Raw genomic sequence first — 19,192 nt, 5'->3', positions numbered from 1 at the left:
GACAAAAGTGAAAAAAATGAGCCCCGATAACGTCTTAATTGGACGGAATATGTTAATGGGTAGTGATACCCAAATGTTTTCAAACTTGTGGGTAGTTTTAAACAAATAAAAAAAAATGGGTAGTTGTTCACAAATGACCCTATCTTTAGGGTAGTTCTACACAAAATTCCCTAATTATTATGAAAAGTTGATATTGTGATAATATTTTACGAGACAAATCTAACAATACCTCACATTGATATATTTTATTTTACGTATAAATCATAATGTGTGGTCAAACAATCGTGATGAATAGTGCGAAAGTCAAAGTGTTGCAATATTACTAGAAAGGAGGAAGTATTAAAATAACTTTGGCATTCAATTGTGCGGGGCAGCGAGGGTGGACGGTCAAATTCGAAATATTGAGAGTTACAATCAAATTTTGTACGATTAAATTAAATGTTGCAGGGCTAGAATCAACTACTAGAGAGTTATAATTAAATCAAGAAGGGTTAATTTATTACAAAAGTACTCTAATGTGTTTACAACTTATATCCTTATTCAAAGCCGTGTTACTATAAAATATTATTTCATAGAGTTATGTTTGAATCATATATTCCTTATTCAAAATCGTGTCACTTCAAAATATTATTTTGTAAAATTATATTTGAATCATATATTCCTTATTCAAAATCATGTTACTATAAGAGTTTTTGGCAAATTTAGAGAAAGAGATAATAGAATAAAATGACTTATTTATTAGTCATCAATAGGTAGAGTATTTATACAAAACCTACAGTCATAAGATAGGAAAGAATATTTCTTAAAGATATACTAGGATAATCATAATCCCTAAAATATTATCTCTAAATAATATATTAACGTAAATAAACCTAAATATATTATTCTCCTACTAAGATCAATACGGAAAATTTTCAGATATCTCACATGTCTAACGGTGTTAGTTTATGAAATTGTATTTGACTCATATATAATGGATACAAAGTTATGTGTGTAGCAGAACCATATAGCAGGCAAATATTTATGTGTGTAGCATCAATAACCAATATTAAGGGATATTCACGTGCTGCACAAATAATTTGTGAAATATATCTATAATACTATGTGGTGACCTTAATTTTTAAACCAAATAATTAACAATGGATACTAACCCAACTATTGTTGTTACTTCCAAAATAATAAACTTAATACCTTTGATCGTTTAAGTGATTAGGCCTATATCCATCCAAACGGTACAAAATTAAACACATCCCTTTGGAATACATACAACTATCTGCTTGCTCTGAAGATTATGCTTTGTTTTTTTTTTAATATACATAATCTCTAGAAAAATTTGATTAATGTGGCTGTGGAAGAATTAATATTACAATAGAAAATTTTAATAGCGTCGGACTAGGCCTCGACTTTGTAAGAAATGGACGCACTACAATACATAACATATTGACAGAAATACTTGCGTGGACCTGGTCCACAATAATATTATTGTGAACCCGAGGTTTATACACACGCAACTGACATTATATTGAACATAGTGACCCTTATTTTTAACATAGTAACATTATTTTAAACATATTAACCTTTATTAAAAGTAGTATAACGTTTAATACTATTGTGAACTTCAAGTGCAACGTTATGACCCTAATTTTAACATAATAACCTTTATTATTTATATTGACCTTATAAAATATTTCATTAAAAAAATTAACATCTTATAGCCTATATATTACCAAAATGACTTTTATTTTCAATCTAGTGACCTTCATTTTATTATAGCGACTTTTTTTTCTATTAATAAAACAACCACATTTTCTCTAATTTTAATGGTCCACAATAAATTAGTGTGAACCAGGTCCATTTAAGAATTTGTAACATATTTATACCAAAAAAAAAAGATATTGATACCAAAATAATACAAAACTAGATGAAGCCTATGCGATGCATGGTTTGTTTGAATTTTTCAAAATATTTATTTTTGTATTTATGTGCTAAAAAATATTTAGATGAAATTCCTAATATAAAAAGATAATTTTTTATATTTAATTAATTTAAACTTAAAAATATCATTCGCCAATGTCTTATATTTTTTTAATTTTTTTTTAAAAGTGAAAGTGGATTGATATTAAGGGCATGTTCCGATTTATTGAAAACAACTGAATTGAGCTGATTTGGGCTGAACTGTACGTACTGAAATGAATTGATTGGAGTTGAAATGAACTAAAAAGAGCTAAAATGAATTATTTATGAAAAAAGGAAACTAGGGCATGTTCTGATTTATTTAACACAACTGAACCGAACTCAACTGATTGGGGTTGAATTGATCTGAATAACGCTAAAATGAATTACGAAGTATTTTTGAAAGAAGGAAATTCAACTTCATATTTTATCTCTACCTTTTAAAAAGAATGAGAAAGTATTTATGAATAGTGTGAGAACAATTTCATCTTTAAAATGTTAGTTTACCTATAAGCTCTTCTTGATTTGATGTTAATTGCATCTAAACTTTTCCCATGTGTGATTTAATGATTAAACTCTTACGGATATAGTATACCCTATATATAACATGTGTATTTGCCGTTAATTGCCATTTTTTTTAACTATTAAGAACAACGCGGACATTTATACCCCTAAAAATATTTGTATATGTTATATGAACTGTTATTATAATTTACCTTTTATTAAAAAAATTTGACTAATTTTTTTTCCCATAATACAATCAATTGAATCATTTACGAGATTGTATAGGACAAAATCAATTGCATCGCATTGATTATATACGATCAAGCAAACTGATGAAGTTTTGTTGATTTATGTTTGATTAAAATAAGTATCAATTACGTATCAACTTTGGTAAGAAATTGGCATCTCTATCACAACTTGAATAGTACCGGATATGAGAGAAGGAAAAGTAACTGCTCTAATCAGAAAATGAAGAAACTTCTTTGGGTATTGAGATGAAAACCACATATTGTAATCCTAATTATTTGAAACATGATGTTTATCATCTTCTTAGATTATTCACAAAATTTAATATAAAATAACCCCAGAAATTGATGAAAAAAGATTGAGGAGAACTTAAGGGAAAAAAACGCCCAGTATTGAGTAAAGAAGAATCTGAAAGAGAACGGATAAGAACGTGGTATTTGATTAAGCAAAGAAGAAACAATGAATGAGTGTGATTTGATTTTAGGGATACAATGCCGTTTGAAAATCCCCAAATTAAAAACACCCATTACACCAAATGTACTCTACAGAAAGATTAGATTAAAAGATGAACAATAAAAACCTCCAATTGCAAAACCCCCAATTCGAAAATCCCTCAATTAACAAACCCCCAAATTAAAAACTCTCCAATGCACCCAATACACTCAACATAAAAATTCGATTAACAAATGAGCAATAAAAAAATTCCCAATTACAAAACCCCCACTTCGAAAAACCCCCAATTAAAACCCCCTAAGTCGAAAACCCCAAATTACAAAACCCTCTAATTTTTTTTTTTTTTGAAACCAAAAAAACCCTCTAATTAAAAACACCCAATTAAAACATGAAGTATTCTGCTCACCGTTCAACATTCATGGTGGTGAAGAAATGGAAAAAAAAAATATCCAAATTAAACCAAAGAAGACTAAATCAATTACATGATGAAGAAATAAATCATAATTTTCTGCAAATAATAACATGTTGAGATTTGTCTTTTTAAGGAATCGATACTTCATCCAGTTTCTAGGCTTTCGAAGGTGTTCATGAAAAACAAGTGAAATTAAAATTGAAAAATAAAAAGTGAAAAATAATAATAAAAAAAAAATCAGAATTTATTGGGGTGTATTGAAAATGACATTTATTTTGAATTTCAAATATTAGGGTAATCAGAAATTTCATTTGAATTCAAATGAAATTTCAAAATTAGTAAATATTGGACCCCAATTTAACACCCAATCAAAATGTGACATGTCAAATTGTATGTGGCTCCCACATACAAGGCTTGTATGTGTAGCCTTTCTCCAAATACAGTATATAACAATATGCGTTAATTTTGACGCTAATAAGTTACTCCTTCCATTTTTAAATACTTGCTCCATTTTTCCATGAGCGAAGTTTTAGGAGAAATTGGAGAAAGTATTAAAATGTGGAGATAGTGGGGTTGGTGGAAGGTAAATTAGAGGAGAGAAAATCTAAAAAGTAATAAAATTGGGTCCACTAGTTGAGAAAAATGAATTAAAATCTAAATTATAAAAGGTTTCCAAATAAGGTAATGGAGCAAGTATTTAAAAACGGCCGCAAAAGAAAAGTGGAGCAAGTATTTAAAAACGGAGGGAGTATGTTGGTACTCGGAGTATTCAACGTTGGCATTTTTTTGAGTACCATCCTATTTGAGAAAAAGTATCATCTTGTTAGAGCATCAACACTTGTGGTATAATTTTTATACCACGGTATAAATATTCATGCAAAAGTAGCAAATTTTTACTACCTTAGTGGCATAAAACTATACCATCAAATGGTATATACCCTCCCATGGTAAACTTTTGCTTCGTTCTACGTGAAACATGAATCAACCAGGTCACGCCATGTGGCGCGGTTGTCATATATCTTTTATTTATTTTTTTTCAATTGCATTTTAAGAAAAAATTAAAAAGTTAAAAATTATGAAAAAATTACCATTGTTCATAATTTTTCAAGACATACACATAGACACCCATATTGATATAATTATATATATTTTTGAAATTCACTTTTTTCTACCTAAATTGCTTATTTTTATTTAATTAACTTTATAAATAGAGGTAGAAAAAAGTGAATTTAAATATATATATATATATATATATATAGGGAGAGGCCCATGTGAGAACACCTCTCTTATGTGAGAACACTTTATACATGAGAACACATCTATGTTCTAATATGCTAAGGTAAATGTTCTGAAAATAAACTAAACCCATCATCTTCAACCTCAACATTCTCTCTCCTCTCCCCACAACACTATATAATCTATAGCTCCTCCATCACTACTACTGCATGTTCCATAACTTTTACGCCGCCACCTCCACCACCAGCCAGCATTCTTTCTCTTCTCCCTGCCATCATGTCCACCACTCTCTCTCCTCTTGCACGATGACCACCTTCACCATATGCTCAAGAATTTCATGTGTTTTGTATCTACTTTTGAACAATTATAATCAAGACTTCAAGTTGTGAAGCTTAATCAAAGGTAAGCCAAGCTTAATTGACAACTTTGTACGTGAAATCAATCAAAATCAATCAAATTGGGCAAATTATATAGACTTTGAAATTTTAAGGAATTTTAATTGAATTAGAAAACAAAAATTCAATTTTTTATGCTACATTGAAAATCAAGAATAAACTTATTTCGAATCAATTCGTTGTAAAAATCGATTTTCAATTCGTGTTCTATACTAACGGATTATGTTCGGAAAAAATTTAAACATGTTCTAAATAACGTTACATAGGTTCTAAAATATGTTGCATATGTTCTAAAAAATATTGCATATGTTCAGATTTGTTTTTTGAGTTCAATGTCTTAAAATTTAAGTATCATGTTCCAATTTAAAGTATATTCTAAAAAGCTAAGTTTATTCTTCTAAGAACTACATATGTGTTAAGAATCATTGAGTCTAGGTTTAATTTTCTAGGAATTTTATTTTAAAAGCTATGCTACAGAATGTTAAGTATGATGTTCTAAAAGATGTTGCATATGTTCTAAAAAGTTCTTCTAATGTTCTAAATTTTAAATTGTTCTCACATAAGTATAGTGTTCTCATATATATAGGTGTTCTCATCGGATCCCTCCCCTTCATTTATTTTTTCTTGAGACCAAGCTAGCAATCTCGGCGTCACACCCCACGACATGGAAACGCGATTCAAATGGTCAAGGTAAAAAACCTGTCCCAAAATCAAATCAAAACAACCATTACTATAACATGTATTCAAAGCACACCACTATTAACAATAAAAACCAAAATTAGATCAAAATGCCACCAACTACCTACCAAGTACCAACACAAACAAAATACATCCACCGGATCTGGCAACAAATCCCTTTTCATTAAACTTCTTTGGAACTTCTTTGCTGCAGTGCAGAATCACTTATACACCCATGTGCACCAGTCATACTCCAACGTTTCATCATACAACAACGAGGGGGTGAGTGCAACTGCCACATGGCTAGTATTCGTTGTAGCACATAACAAGTACCCCAAAGCAAGTATAAGAAACTGAATCTTGAATTCAGCCTTCTCAGCATCAGTAAAAAAAAAGGCAACACATTGCCCTCACTATCAGTCCTGATGACTCGCTCAGAACCTACCAATAACGAGATGTTCTCACCAGCAACCTTTGCATACATCTGCACTATTCTTCTTGCCTCTGCCCGCTTTTCTTCATTGTCCGCCGGAATCTTTGCTGGAATTCCTTGGAACCCATTGGAATCCCAAGCACATACTCAACCAGGGCATAATGGAACAACATACCGATCACCAAAGACAAGGGTACCATCCCCATCCACCCTTGACATTAGCCAGTAAAAAAATTTACGATGCAAGTAAGTGAGTGAAATCTTTAACAATCCCCCAAATCCCATTTCTGTCACCACCAAGGCCTTCACACCATTCATATTTGGGGCCTACACCAATAAGTAAAAATCAACTAAGTCTTTTTGTCACCCAACCAAATTATTTCAACCACAACATTGCTTTAGCAATTAAACCAATTGAACTGGCACATTTCACTGCAAAAATATGAACTCTATGTCACACTAATTGCTCCCTCCACATTATTATTTACCGGGTTTTTGGGTACCCGTTTAAGCTAAAAAGCAGCCCAATGACACAGCCCTTTATTTGCCATTTTGATCGGTCGGGTACCCAACCCGCTAATTTGGGAAATTCTGATTTTATGAACCGCTAATTTTGATGCAGGATGGGACTATTGTTGAAAACTCAGAACACTGGCACGTCTGCACTGGCATTGCTCATCTGTTTGATGTCTTCCTGAGACAACAGGGTTTTCCTACCACTGGCACCAGTCGTATCGTATGGTTGAGCCATCTTTCGGAGAAACTGTAGCCAAGAAAATACAAAAAGAATAGAAAAACATTTGAAAAATAGAAACTAAAAGAAAAGAGTGAAAATAATGTTGGCAGGTGAATAGGTGGTACTAGATTAAGAAAGAAAATTATCCGAGTAGACAATATAAAACGTAGAGTGTGGCATACCTCTCTTGCTATGTGTAGAGCCATATCAGTGCTCAAATTAAGGTAAGCATCGCAGAGATGAGACAAAATCCATCCAGGCAGCTTGGAGCGCTTATCATGCCTGCTGTATCTGCAGAAACAAGTAACAAAGGATGAAGCATTTTGGGGATTGACAGGACAAAGTTGTCCAATCGAGCAAGTTAATTAATCCATCTGATTTTCATTTTTGCCCATTCTAGTTAACACAGCAACTACAACAACAGCACAGCTAACTAAACACTGTTGCCAACAGCTTCTTAATGGAATTCAAATCTGTAAATGCATGAAAGACATTCCTAACGACTTAAGGAGTGACTTGCTAAGTTTGCTTTTAAAGAAAAATCAACATATTTGATGCAGAAATTTTAAATCCATTTAGCCACTATATCAAATACGGAGTAATTATTTAAAAAGCCAACCGATATGAAGTATCTACACAAAAAAACTAAGCAATCTTGTGCTTTTTGTATTAGTAGAATTTATATTTCTTCAAAGAGACTAGCATGCACACCAAGACAAAAACAATTTGATAGTACACTTACAAACCTTTTGTCAGCGAAAATCATCATTCCATAATCAGCCTTTGATCGTATAACTCTGCCTACACATTGAGCAGCTTGTCTCTGATTCAGAACATTTGAATCAGTCCGGCAACTCAAAGCAAAAACAATCATTGTAAATTAGTACGTACGCCTCTGTCGCTTTTTTTTTTGCTACAATTTCCTTTTATATCCGTCCCAATATTTTAGCTACATTTTCATTTTAAGTAAGTGGTCCCAACAATTTCTCTCTACTTTTTCCCTTACCCCAAACACAAAACAACTTAGGGGGCGTTTGGTTCAAACAATGGTATGGGTTTGGAATGAGGAATGAAACCTGGGTGGTATGGGGTTGGAACTTGATACTTGATTTCATGTGTTTGGTTTTTATCTAGGAATGATAGTTTTCCTTTTAATTTTAAACCTAAAGGTATGGGTATGAGCCATACCCACCTTCCCCCTTGGGTTTCAAAAACCCATACCTTGGGGGTTTGAGGTATGGGTTTGAAAAATGAAATTTCAAGAAACAAACACAAGGTATGGGTTTTGGTCATTCCAAACCCATACCTTATACCTAATATGCCTGAACCAAACACCCCATTATTATGTGATATGAAGCATAATGCTATCGTGTAATGTACTCGATTCATGATAATAATAAAAAAAAAAAAAAGAGATTATTATTGAGATCTCCAAGAAGATTATATAGTAATTGAGATCTCCAAGAATAATTTGTGAATGATGCATGAGATATAAGTTTCATATACTGTACAATTATACACCGTAATATTACTTGATGCAAGTAATATTATGATAATATTATATAATGTTCAAATAATATTACCGATGCACCAAATAATATCATTGTAGAATACCACCCATGCAAATTATTCACACGTGCAAATATAAAGTATTAGATTGCGTGCATATAATATCACCCATGCAAATAATAAGATTGTTTCTTCTATGCATATAATAAAGAGTGTATCACGCATGCAAATAAAGAGAATATCACCCGCACAAATACTAAGAATTTTTTCCTTATTAGTGTTGAATTAGATTTTGTGATTATCTTTCGTGATCATATCAAAGATGTTGTAGAATAATCTTCCGTGATATTGTAAGGAAGGAAATCTTATTATTAGTCATGCATAACATAACAATTTTATTTGCTAAAAATAAATTGTGTAGAGTATATATTTATTTTTTTAATTGAATAATCTATTTACTACTTCCTCCGTTTCTATTTAGTTGACGCGTTTGATTTAGGCACATATATTAAGGAGAGGAGAGAGAGAGAGAATGAAAAAGCAAGTAGGGTAGCTTGTAAATGCAAGGTAAAAAAGTTACCCTAAAAGGAAACGTGTCAACTAAAAAAAACTTTCTAAAAAGGAATACGTATCAACTAAAAAGAAACGGAGGTAGTATATTATACCTATACACTACTTTGATAAGATAAGCGAATCACGGAGTGACACTTCTTGTCTTATAGTATAGTATATAAGATCATAGATAATTACAAAGTATTATTTTATTTTATTTCATTAGTTACTTATGCCGAGCCCCACACCCATGTCCAAATCTCGGACAATTTCCGTGTCCTGATTTTAGGAATTGCCATACCGGTCACTCAAATCTGTACCCGTACCTGATCCTTTTAGCCGAGTCAAGGTGACTATGTTAGTAATGGACAACGATATTGTGGTAAAGACCATACCAAAGCATCAAAAGTCAAAAAATCTCCTTCTTTAATCTGAAACGTGTCCCGCAAATATTCTAGTCGGGCAAGCAATATCCTGCAATGTAAAGAACCAACAAGCTCAGTTTATTTGATCTCAGCTGATGAGTATAAAGATGTTAAAAAGAAGAAACAGATCGCACATCACAACAGTAAAAACAATGGAAGATAATGCGAAAGCATTGGCCACCTTGGTCATAATAGTAGTTTGGCCATAAGAGGCTGAAACCAAGCAATTTATGACAGTCTTCTACCACAGGTTACGACACAATGAACGGAATTTGGGTGGTGTCGGGATTGGGCTGTTACAAGGGTCATACACTCATACACAATGTTATTGATGGGAAAGTGGTGGAGGTTTTGTTATTCACAGGGGAGTCAAGAAAGAGGGGAAAATTCTATCGACAAAGCACATTAGAGAGAGAAGGATATTATGGAGTGTTTCTTTAGTTGGTTTTTGGAGTGTTCAAGCCACAGAGAATGCTTGTACTTGGGAGAGAATCAACCTTACCCTTAATTAATGTAAATTCCCCCCACCCCCCACCACCCCCCCCCCCCCAAAAAAAAAAAAAAAAAAAAAAAAAAAAAAAAAAACACACACACACTTTTTCTCCCTCTCCCTCTTCTCACTCTTCCACTTTCTTGACTGAAGGCCATATGAACCCTTAATATTACGACTTTAAGAGTGATGATACTATTCTTCTCAAGCTAGATCCAATATACATTTTGACAAGTCTTAGGCTAGTAGAGATAAATGTAATTAAATCTTAAAAAGTCTTCACAAGATTTTGAAGCTTAAATAATACTTCCTTTGCTTATATTCAATTGCATCACTGGATCTTGGCACAAGAATTAAGGAGATGAAAGAGATTTATTGAGGAGAGAGAAAGAGAAGGGAAAAAAATAAAAGAAAATAAGGGAAAAAAAAAAAGAAAGAAAGAAAAGGACCCATGTGATAAAGGTAGAGAAAATTTATTGCCCAAATAAGAAATGACACAAGTAATTGCAACTTCCTTACATGGAAATGACGCAAGTAAATAAATAAAAAATAAAAATAATTAAAACAAACAAACAAACAAACAGAGAACATAATATATTTTAGTTAAAATTTTAAAGAAAGACTAGGGTTGAACACGCCCTTAATAACAAGAATGGCATCCTCATTGACCAGAGGCCACTATTTTCCCTTATAAACACCTGTAACACAGTTTCAGTGTTGAGATGGAAAGATCCATTCAATGATGAACTATAGGTTATAAGCCTTCTCTAGCAAATAATGAACACTTCAAAGCATTTTTCGTACATATTCTTAGTTTTTGGAAGAAGAAATTATTGCAAATCAGCCTGTAGGCACTCAGAAGGGACAGTAGGCACTCACTTGCTTAATGTGTATTGGAAAGGAATCCCGAACATTATCACTAGCCTGCCATAATGCCGATCAAAATCTATACCTTCAGCTACCTTTCCCCTACAATAGAAGTGAAGTATGTAAACATCTCAAAATTTAACCAATAATTAATAATCAAATAACAAGAGAACAATAAGGTCCAGCTTCTTAAGGATTAAGATAACAATCTCTATAACACCTTCTTTGTTATTAATCACCACCGCTTAAACAAAAAAAAAAACATCATGTGACATTTAGCCGATCACCGTATTGTCAAAGGAGAAATGGTGATGGTTACTACCCTCGGTAGCCAACTTGAAGCCACATGGTTATACATTGAGGTGTCTCTTTAGAGGAAATGGTGATGGTTACTTCACTCGGTAGCCAACATGAAGCCACATGGTTATTGATTGAGGGGTGTCCTTAGTGGTGGTTAGTGTGCTGGTCCCATGGCCAAGCCATTTTGCAGTAATAAGGCCTATACTCAACTAAATAATATAAAAAAACAAAGCTAATCAGGCTAAGTCTTTAGTTGGCCAATTCAAACTGATCTAGATTTCTGAACCACACCTCCAGCCTGACAAGTCCAAGCTGGTCCAGGGGTGAATAGGCTCACACTAACCTGATCCCCTAACCACCTCTAGTTGTCAATTTATAAGCTAAAAGGAATTATAATAGTTAAGTGCCAAGCCCAAAGAAACCAACTTCAAACGTACGAGTAGTTACTTTTCCAAAAAGTTGAAATTACTGACAGAAGATGACATATATATCGCACATAGCTAAAGTACCTAGCGACAGAGAAAAAGACAGCACCTCTCCCGCAATCACAAGCCCTGCGGTAGTTGTCTAGAGCCAATGTTGTTTCCACGACATCTTGAGTTTCAATGAATACAAGCTTATGCTGCATTATATCCTACAAAAATTAAAAACAGTTGAGTTGTTATTAAGGAAGCCCATCCCTCAAGTATTAAAAATCTTCATCCAGAAGAAATATAAAGAAACTCTATGAAGTAAGATCCAGTTAAGCACTAAACACGCACTGATAAACATGATAACATTTCAATAAAAGACTATTTTGTATAAAGCATCAACGCATTAATTCACAAAGCAAACAGCCGGATTTTTTTTAAAAAAAAAAAAAAAAGAGATCAGGCAATGTAGAAAGCAAGGAAACACGATGCTTAATCATCATCTATACCTTCAGAATTCCAGTATCATTCCAAGTATTAACAATGGCATCCATATATGAATAGCTGACAAAAAAGCATACTATTCCATCAGGAACTACAGAAACCATTTCTAGTAGTAGCCTTCCATAGTTCCTTGCAACACCTGGATCACTTCTCATATCATACTTTGTGCTGACAGGAAGTTGATCACTGAAACAAACATACAAACTAAATTAGTCACCAGCCAACAGACAAAGATATTTACCTGTTAATCAAAGATATATATTCTCACTCAAAACTTTGCACAAAATAGAGTAAAATTTCCAATGCAAAAGATAAGAATGCAGATAGCGCCTAAAGCTTTTACCTTCCACGAGTTAGAACCATCGGACATATGCACTCCCTTGTCAAGGACATGGTGAAACTTCGACTGACTACAGGATTGAAGTTAAGAAGGCGAGGATACAGATCTATAGGACTCAGAGTTCCTGAGGTAATCACAACTGTCTGGAAGCGTTCAAATACAGGCTTTATAGCAAGTGAAGCATCATGACAGCTCAGCTGAAAAATTCCAAAGAACAAAAGAAATTCTAAAGAGAATTGCAAGTAATGAAATCTAAAAGCACAAAAAATACAAAAAGGCAAGCAATACAGAAATGAAACACCTACGACTTAAGGAAAATTCAACATGAGGACAGTAGACAGTAATAACATTACAACAGAGAACAATTATAGAAACAAAGGGAAGGGGCAAGAACGACCATTAACTGTATATAACAGGCTAGCACTTTTATACACATGAATAGCGTTTAAACCAACCTGGAGTATAGGATCAGGGATATCAGGCATCCTCTCATCGAAAGGTTCAATGATGATTGAGAAACCCCTCGTATATGTGCTTACTAGTGTTGCAAAATCACAAATTGTCTGAACATTTAAGTACTCATTTGTATCAGTTATTTCTAGTGTCAACATAAGAGAGTGCAGGCGGTCATAATAAAATCTCAAGGTTTTTTGGTCGAGTCCAACTTGAGAATTGAGGGATGCTACGAAAGAAACAGGCGACTCCTTTTCAAAATTCTCAGTTAGCAGCCGGCTTTTGAGATATTGCACCAATCTCCGTAAAACTGATAAAAAATGCTCTGCTCGGCAGATATTCCCTGGTACAGCCTCTTTCAGAATATCATCAGGAAGAGCTGGGTTGGAAAGCCAAGTATCTCCATCTGGAGAAAAAAGTAAATACATAAATAATAATAATAAATATAATAATTATAATAATAATAACAATAACAATAACAATAATAATAATAACAACAAAAACAACACCAGAAGCATTCAGTGAATCGTTAGGGAATGCCATCACCTGGATAAAAAATAGATATTTTAAAATAGAATTCCTATACAACAATGACATACTTGGTAAATTTCTCCCTTGGGCCAACCCTTCAACAAGGCGGTTGTACTCTGCACGAAGTTTACCTGCATCTGTGGCCTTGAACCTTCCCAACACATCAAATGATAGAACAATAATAAGTTAATATTATTTCATAAACTAACCTTCCACATAAAATGGATTACATAATCAAGTAATATATACTCATAAACTAGTAAGCTAAAACAACATATTGTTAACTTTTTCAACTGACAATATCAAATACAAGCAATACGTCCGTCCCTTATTGTTTGCCCCATTTCCTTTTTTAGAGTCAAACTTTGACAACTTTGACCATTCATTCTGATTAATATATATAAGTCAAAAGACTATCATTGAAATCTTATTTGATTCATCATGGAGTATAGTTTCTAAATATGTAAATTTCATAAATTTTATCAACACAAATTTTAAGATAATTATGATAAAAAAAAACTGTCTTGAAAACCGTGTAAAAGAAAATGTTGCCAAGAATTGGGGATGGAGGGAGTATACAATTTCTGTCTAGGCAACTATATAAAATATCTACAGGTTTGAGATAACATAATTGTAATCGCATAATCGATTTGGGGCAATGAATTAGTGGAGTAATATCAAACTGAGAAGATGTAGTAGTGTTTTGATGAGAAGGGAGATATAGAAAAGTAATTACCCCACAATCCCACATATTGGGGTAGTTACATCCTATTTAATATAACTTCATTCATCACCACCTCTAACCACCCTAACTTTCATTAATTTGACTTTTTATCACAACCTAACTATGCTACCCACAATCCAAGTATTAGGACTGCGCAAAACTATCTAATAATCTGAAAATCCGAAATTCCGATCCGCATTCGATCCGAAAATTTAGGATAATCGATCCGAAAAGATCTTCGGGTCGGATATCCGATCCGAATATTTCGGATATCGGATATCGAAAATATCGATTTCGGATATCCGAAAAAAAAACCACTACCTCCTTTTAATATCCATCAGTTTTTAGAAACTCCCCATTTCCCTAAAGGCCCAAGTACCAAACCCTAATAATCTAATTATTTCTCTCTCCTCTCTCATTCAGCCGTTTCCTCCTCCCCCCCCCCCCCCCTCTCTCTCTCTCCTCTCTTTCTCTCTCCTCCTTACTCTCCCAAAATTCAGATCTCCTCCTTTCTCTTCATGAGTTCATGGCTGCTTCACTATACTAGTTCACTCTCTCCTTAAACATTTGCCTCTCTTTCTCTCAATTTCAACCTCTTAGATCTACAAATCTTCGCGTCTTCGTCGTCCTCACAAGTCACAACCAGAAGCTTAACTTTCACAAGTCTCATCTCTCGTCGTCCTCACTCCACTCAAGATCTACATTTTTTTCTATCATTTAATTTGGTTTTTTATGATTTGTCTTGTATAATGTACATAAGTACAAGGGTTCTTTAATTTTTATTCCATTTTGACAGTGAATTAACTTTGGTTTTTTGTTATTTGGGTTTTATTTTCTGCTATCTATTGGTATGTGTAACTGTTAATCTTTGATTTTAGATTTTGAAATTTGTGGATTGTTATATTTTGAAATTTGTAGAATTATTAAACTCAAATTATATGAATAATTGTAGCTTGTAATTATGAGTTTGAGTTTGTAGTCATGAATTGCCTTTAAAAACAAATTAATTTTGACAATAAATTATTATTTTAAAATAAATATTCGTGTAAAAAAAAAACCAAATCATTAAAAGGTTCGGATATAGGATATCCAAACTATCCGATCCGGATATCCAAAAATTTCGGATCGGACACGGATATCAAATATTTGCATTTTCGGATACGGATATCCGATCCGAAATCCAACTTCGGGTCGGATCAGATATCCGATCCGTGCTCACCCCTACCAAGTATACCCTAAAAAACTATCCAACCCTAAAAAGTATCCCGCAACAAAATTGGTACCAAATCCTTCTTCCATTGTTGGCCTTAAGAACATTAGGTCACTTTGGTGAATGCAACCTAGCCACAATTGATTTAGCCACAGCAATATAGGCGATATCTTACAATTTTATTCTTCAATATTATTTGCTACACTTTGTTGAATACTAATAAGACCGCTAAGGCAAATTCCTTAACAAAGCTCACTCTTTTTTTTTTTTTTGACCCAAGCAAAGCTCACTCTAGATCAACCTCATGTAGTCATCTCAAAGAATCATGTTTTGACACCAACAGAAACCATCCAACATTATTACTTATCATGTTGGCTAATATCCCAACAAGGTGAACAATTGATTGCAAGCAAGCCCCAAATTTATCAAACAAATAAAGTCCAGCAACAAAGCTCATATTATGGCTTAAGCCAAATCCAAAATGAATTAAGCACTGAATGCTTTCTGCCATATTGGATCATTGAGATGAATGCAACCATGATTTTAACCGGTTGAGCCTCAATCGTACGAAAGGCAACATCTTACAACTTCACTAGCTTTACACTGGACAATTTTCCATTACAAAACACAGCCTAGATCAACCTCAAATCTACGTAGCATGTTTCGGCACAGTAAGATATAGTCAAACATTATTGAGTACTCCCTCTGGTTTTTTTTTAAAGTGACACAGTTTGACCAACACGGAGTTTTAGGCGATTTTATTGACTTTAATAAAATAAGATGTTAGTGAGGTAGGTTGGAGGAGTGGGAAATAATAAAGTAAAAAAGTGAGAGGAAGTAGGGATCATGAGATGAGTAAGAAAATGATAAACAAAGATATAGTGGGACCATTGGTAGGTGAATGTATATTATTAAAATGTAAAAGTTTTCTAAAAGATGAAGTGTCACTTTTAAAAAAAAACGGCCGCATAAGGAAAGTGTGTCACTTAAAAAAAAACGAAGGGAGTACTTAGTAGGCTGGCTAATATACCAACAAGGAGAGCAAAAGGGTTGCAACCAAAAGTATTATGTAAAATAAAGTCCAGCAAAGAATATTACTATGGCTTAAGGATAAATTCAATTACAAACTTGTAAATTTTGAACCTCGCGACAGTCAAGAGCTGTTATAAGATCAAATTTTCATAAGTGATTTGAGAAGAATACAATGAGAATATCTCTGCCAATTGCAAACAAAAGGCAACTTCAGCATTAAACTTGTTTGTCCAATAGGATATTCGCTATACTCTCTACAATTCATCAAACAAATATAAATGCAGGCCAGCATTAACACAATGGACTAACTGATAAGAAAGGTTGATTGAAACTCAAGGGTCATAAACAATTAATAAGGCAGCTTGCAAACAAAAACTTAAATACCTCTCAATCTCTTGATACATCTTAGAAATATTTCTGGTAGCACCTTCAAGAGTTTGTCTTCTCACACTGACACTAAGAGCCTCGATGCAGACATTATCAATGTTATGAGCCTCATCAAAAACAACCACAGACTCACATTGCATCTTTTCTGATATTATCCCGGCAACTTTTGGATCAAGTAGATACTGGTAACTGCACACCAAAACATGAGCAAATTGCACCATATGTCGTGCCAAGAAATATGGACACCATCCTTTCTGCTTGCCAAACGCTCTCAAATCCTGCAGAGTATAAACTCCAAGGGGCAAAAATTCATCAAAACTAGCTTTCTCATAATTCTCAAAAAAGGAGCATGTAGGTATATTCGGATTTTCAATTGCCAAAGCTCTAACCCAACTGGCTGTGAGCTTCCGACAACCAGCATCAACAGAATCTCGATTTTCAGCAGAAACAACAGCTGGATTTATGCACAAGTTCTTACGAGAAGATAACCCAACTGCAAGAAGCTGCGCTGAGGGGCCAAGGTGACGAACTTGATAGTCATAGAGCAATTTCAACTCTGCTAGGGTTTTCTCCATCTCATGAACCGTTCGAGTGCAGTAAATGAGTTTGATAGGTTTTGAAAGAGCATAACTAGTAATAAGGGACAAAAGGGCAATTGTTTTTCCAGTTCCAGTGGGCATTTCGAGCAAGCAATGACCCTTGACATCGAGGGCTCGCTTGATTTCGACCATGTAGGAATGTTGTTCAGGGTAAATGTGGTCATATGGGAAGTAAACTGTAATGTCTTCTATTTCAAACTTCATCTCGATCTCCCCACTTTGAACAATGGTTTAATATTATACTGGGTTTTCAATGTTGATCTCACCCACAAATCACTGCAACCCCACCAAATACACTAGCCAAATCAAGCTTCTACATTGGTTTTCTGACATTATAAAAAGCAACCCCATTTAACAACAGTTCAAATGTATGATCAGACACACACACACGAGAACAAATGAGGCATTGCTTAAAGAAAAATATGAATGAATGCACATGTACAAATTAATTAAGTGTAAACCATAAAGATATTTTCTTGAATTCATATTCCTATAAAACAAACATAAATCATACATGAATCAAACCCAAGAATCATTGATGGAAACCAACAAGTAGTAAATTATCAGGCCCAGGGTAAAGAGATTTGATTTCATATTGAATTATCTCGAAAAATACATAATTTTAGGGATATTTGATTCAATAATCAAATTACGCTCATAAATTTCTTATCTTTTGGATATGATATTTCATAATCTAAGAATTTACGAACACTAAACTTAAGCACTGATAATTAAATTAGATTAGATAAAATATAAACCCTAGATTGTGAAATTGATATGATGATGACAACAACAAACAACTTACCTTAGAAGCTGCTTCAATGGGGGATACAAGGATAAGATTCAACGGAAAACGCTTCAATGGAGAACGTTGAGTGCGCTTCAACTGAGAGTCTGAGAGAGGTAGGATATAGGAACGGAGGCCTTTAAAAGCCATGTCCCGCCATAATTATAATATGGTGCGGTGGATAAGAGAGAAGAGATGGTGTGGTGGTGGTGCGGTGGAACGGTGGGTGGTGCGGTGGTTGTGAGGGAGGAGAGGGAACGTGGGTTAGGGTTTTAAATATTAATAAATTAATTTGGGTTAAAAGAGTTAATACGTTGTTTATTAAAGTTAAGTACAATTTAGTAAGGGTATGGTGGTAATTTTACATAGAAAATCTATAACCCTTAATAAAAGTGGGAAGTTAGTAACAGTAACTTTTGGGGTTATTACACTAACACCCCCGAAATCAATGGATTGCCGAAATTATCCTTTGAATTCTCACCGACTTTCCTACTCCCTTTGCTCTGTTTCTTCTCATCTCAGAAAAAAGGCTGAAAGTATTAAGGGGAACAAGGAGAGAGAAAAGTATGTTTTCCTTCAACAGCAATGGCAATGAGCTCAAAACCACCGATCATCGATCCCTTCGACGATGGATATGGGGCTTCGATTCTTCTCAGTGTTTCGATTTTTCCGGTTTCGGCGACACAGTTGCTAAGGTTCCTTTCTCTTTCTTGTTCTAATTTGTTCGATGAAAGATGTTTTATTTATTTCTGGGCTTGCGATTGCTAAGGTTACGGTTGAGGAAGATGATTTCCTGATCTCCAGGTATAATTATCTCTCTTCTCTCTTTCTTGTTCTAATTGATCCAATTTTCATCTCTTCTCTTCAATCAGATTTTACCTTTTATGGAGTATATGAATCTTGACTGTTTTTTTTTTGTTTGTTTGTTTATTTCTCCTTTTTTTTTTTGGCTTTTTTTCTCGTCCTCCTGTTTCTCTATTTTCGCTCTAAAATAGGCGAAAGGAGAAGATGGAGCAAGGTTTGATG

At 33.8% G+C, this 19,192-nt stretch overlaps 1 protein-coding gene across 2 annotated transcripts; it reads right to left on the bottom strand.

Moving 5' to 3' along the window:
* Window positions 1-5,906: 5,906 nt before the first annotated feature.
* LOC145612039 (general transcription and DNA repair factor IIH helicase subunit XPD-like) lies at window positions 5,907-18,434 on the bottom strand. Of its 2 annotated transcripts, none has more exons than XM_081667417.1 (12): window positions 18,185-18,434; window positions 16,778-17,705; window positions 13,496-13,578; window positions 12,899-13,302; window positions 12,447-12,640; window positions 12,109-12,289; window positions 11,699-11,823; window positions 10,902-10,991; window positions 9,503-9,581; window positions 7,793-7,869; window positions 7,229-7,337; window positions 5,907-7,073 (listed from the first exon to the last, which is right to left on the bottom strand). In XM_081667417.1, exons 2-12 carry the CDS (start codon window positions 17,581-17,583, stop codon window positions 6,954-6,956), a joined length of 2,268 nt encoding a protein of 755 aa, XP_081523543.1. In that variant the 5' UTR covers window positions 17,584-17,705; window positions 18,185-18,434; the 3' UTR covers window positions 5,907-6,953. The 2 variants fall into 2 exon arrangements, 1 of the variants encoding a protein (XP_081523543.1); XR_014106516.1 differs by having other exon boundaries at window positions 7,044-7,073; window positions 7,793-7,847.
* Window positions 18,435-19,192: the final 758 nt, after the last annotated feature.

The sequence above is a fragment of the Chenopodium album genome, chromosome 24 (assembly GCF_948465745.1).
Source record: "Chenopodium album chromosome 24, dcCheAlbu1.1, whole genome shotgun sequence".
Taxonomy (NCBI): domain Eukaryota; kingdom Viridiplantae; phylum Streptophyta; class Magnoliopsida; order Caryophyllales; family Amaranthaceae; genus Chenopodium; species Chenopodium album.
This window is presented reverse-complemented; position numbering and strand designations above follow the sequence as displayed.

What these genes read in the sequence shown, in the direction of transcription:
- LOC145612039 (XM_081667417.1), bottom strand. Translation starts at nt 17,583, where the DNA reads ATGAAGTTTGAAATAGAAGACATTACAGTTTACTTCCCATATGACCAC. An exon ending in CCAAGGGAGAAATTTACCAA is followed by an intron (nt 13,303 to 13,495) that starts GTATGTCATTGT and finishes TTTTTTCTCCAG; the next exon opens with ATGGAGATACTTGGCTTTCC. An exon ending in CTCTACACATAGCAAGAGAG is followed by an intron (nt 7,074 to 7,228) that starts GTATGCCACACT and finishes TCTTGGCTACAG; the next exon opens with TTTCTCCGAAAGATGGCTCA.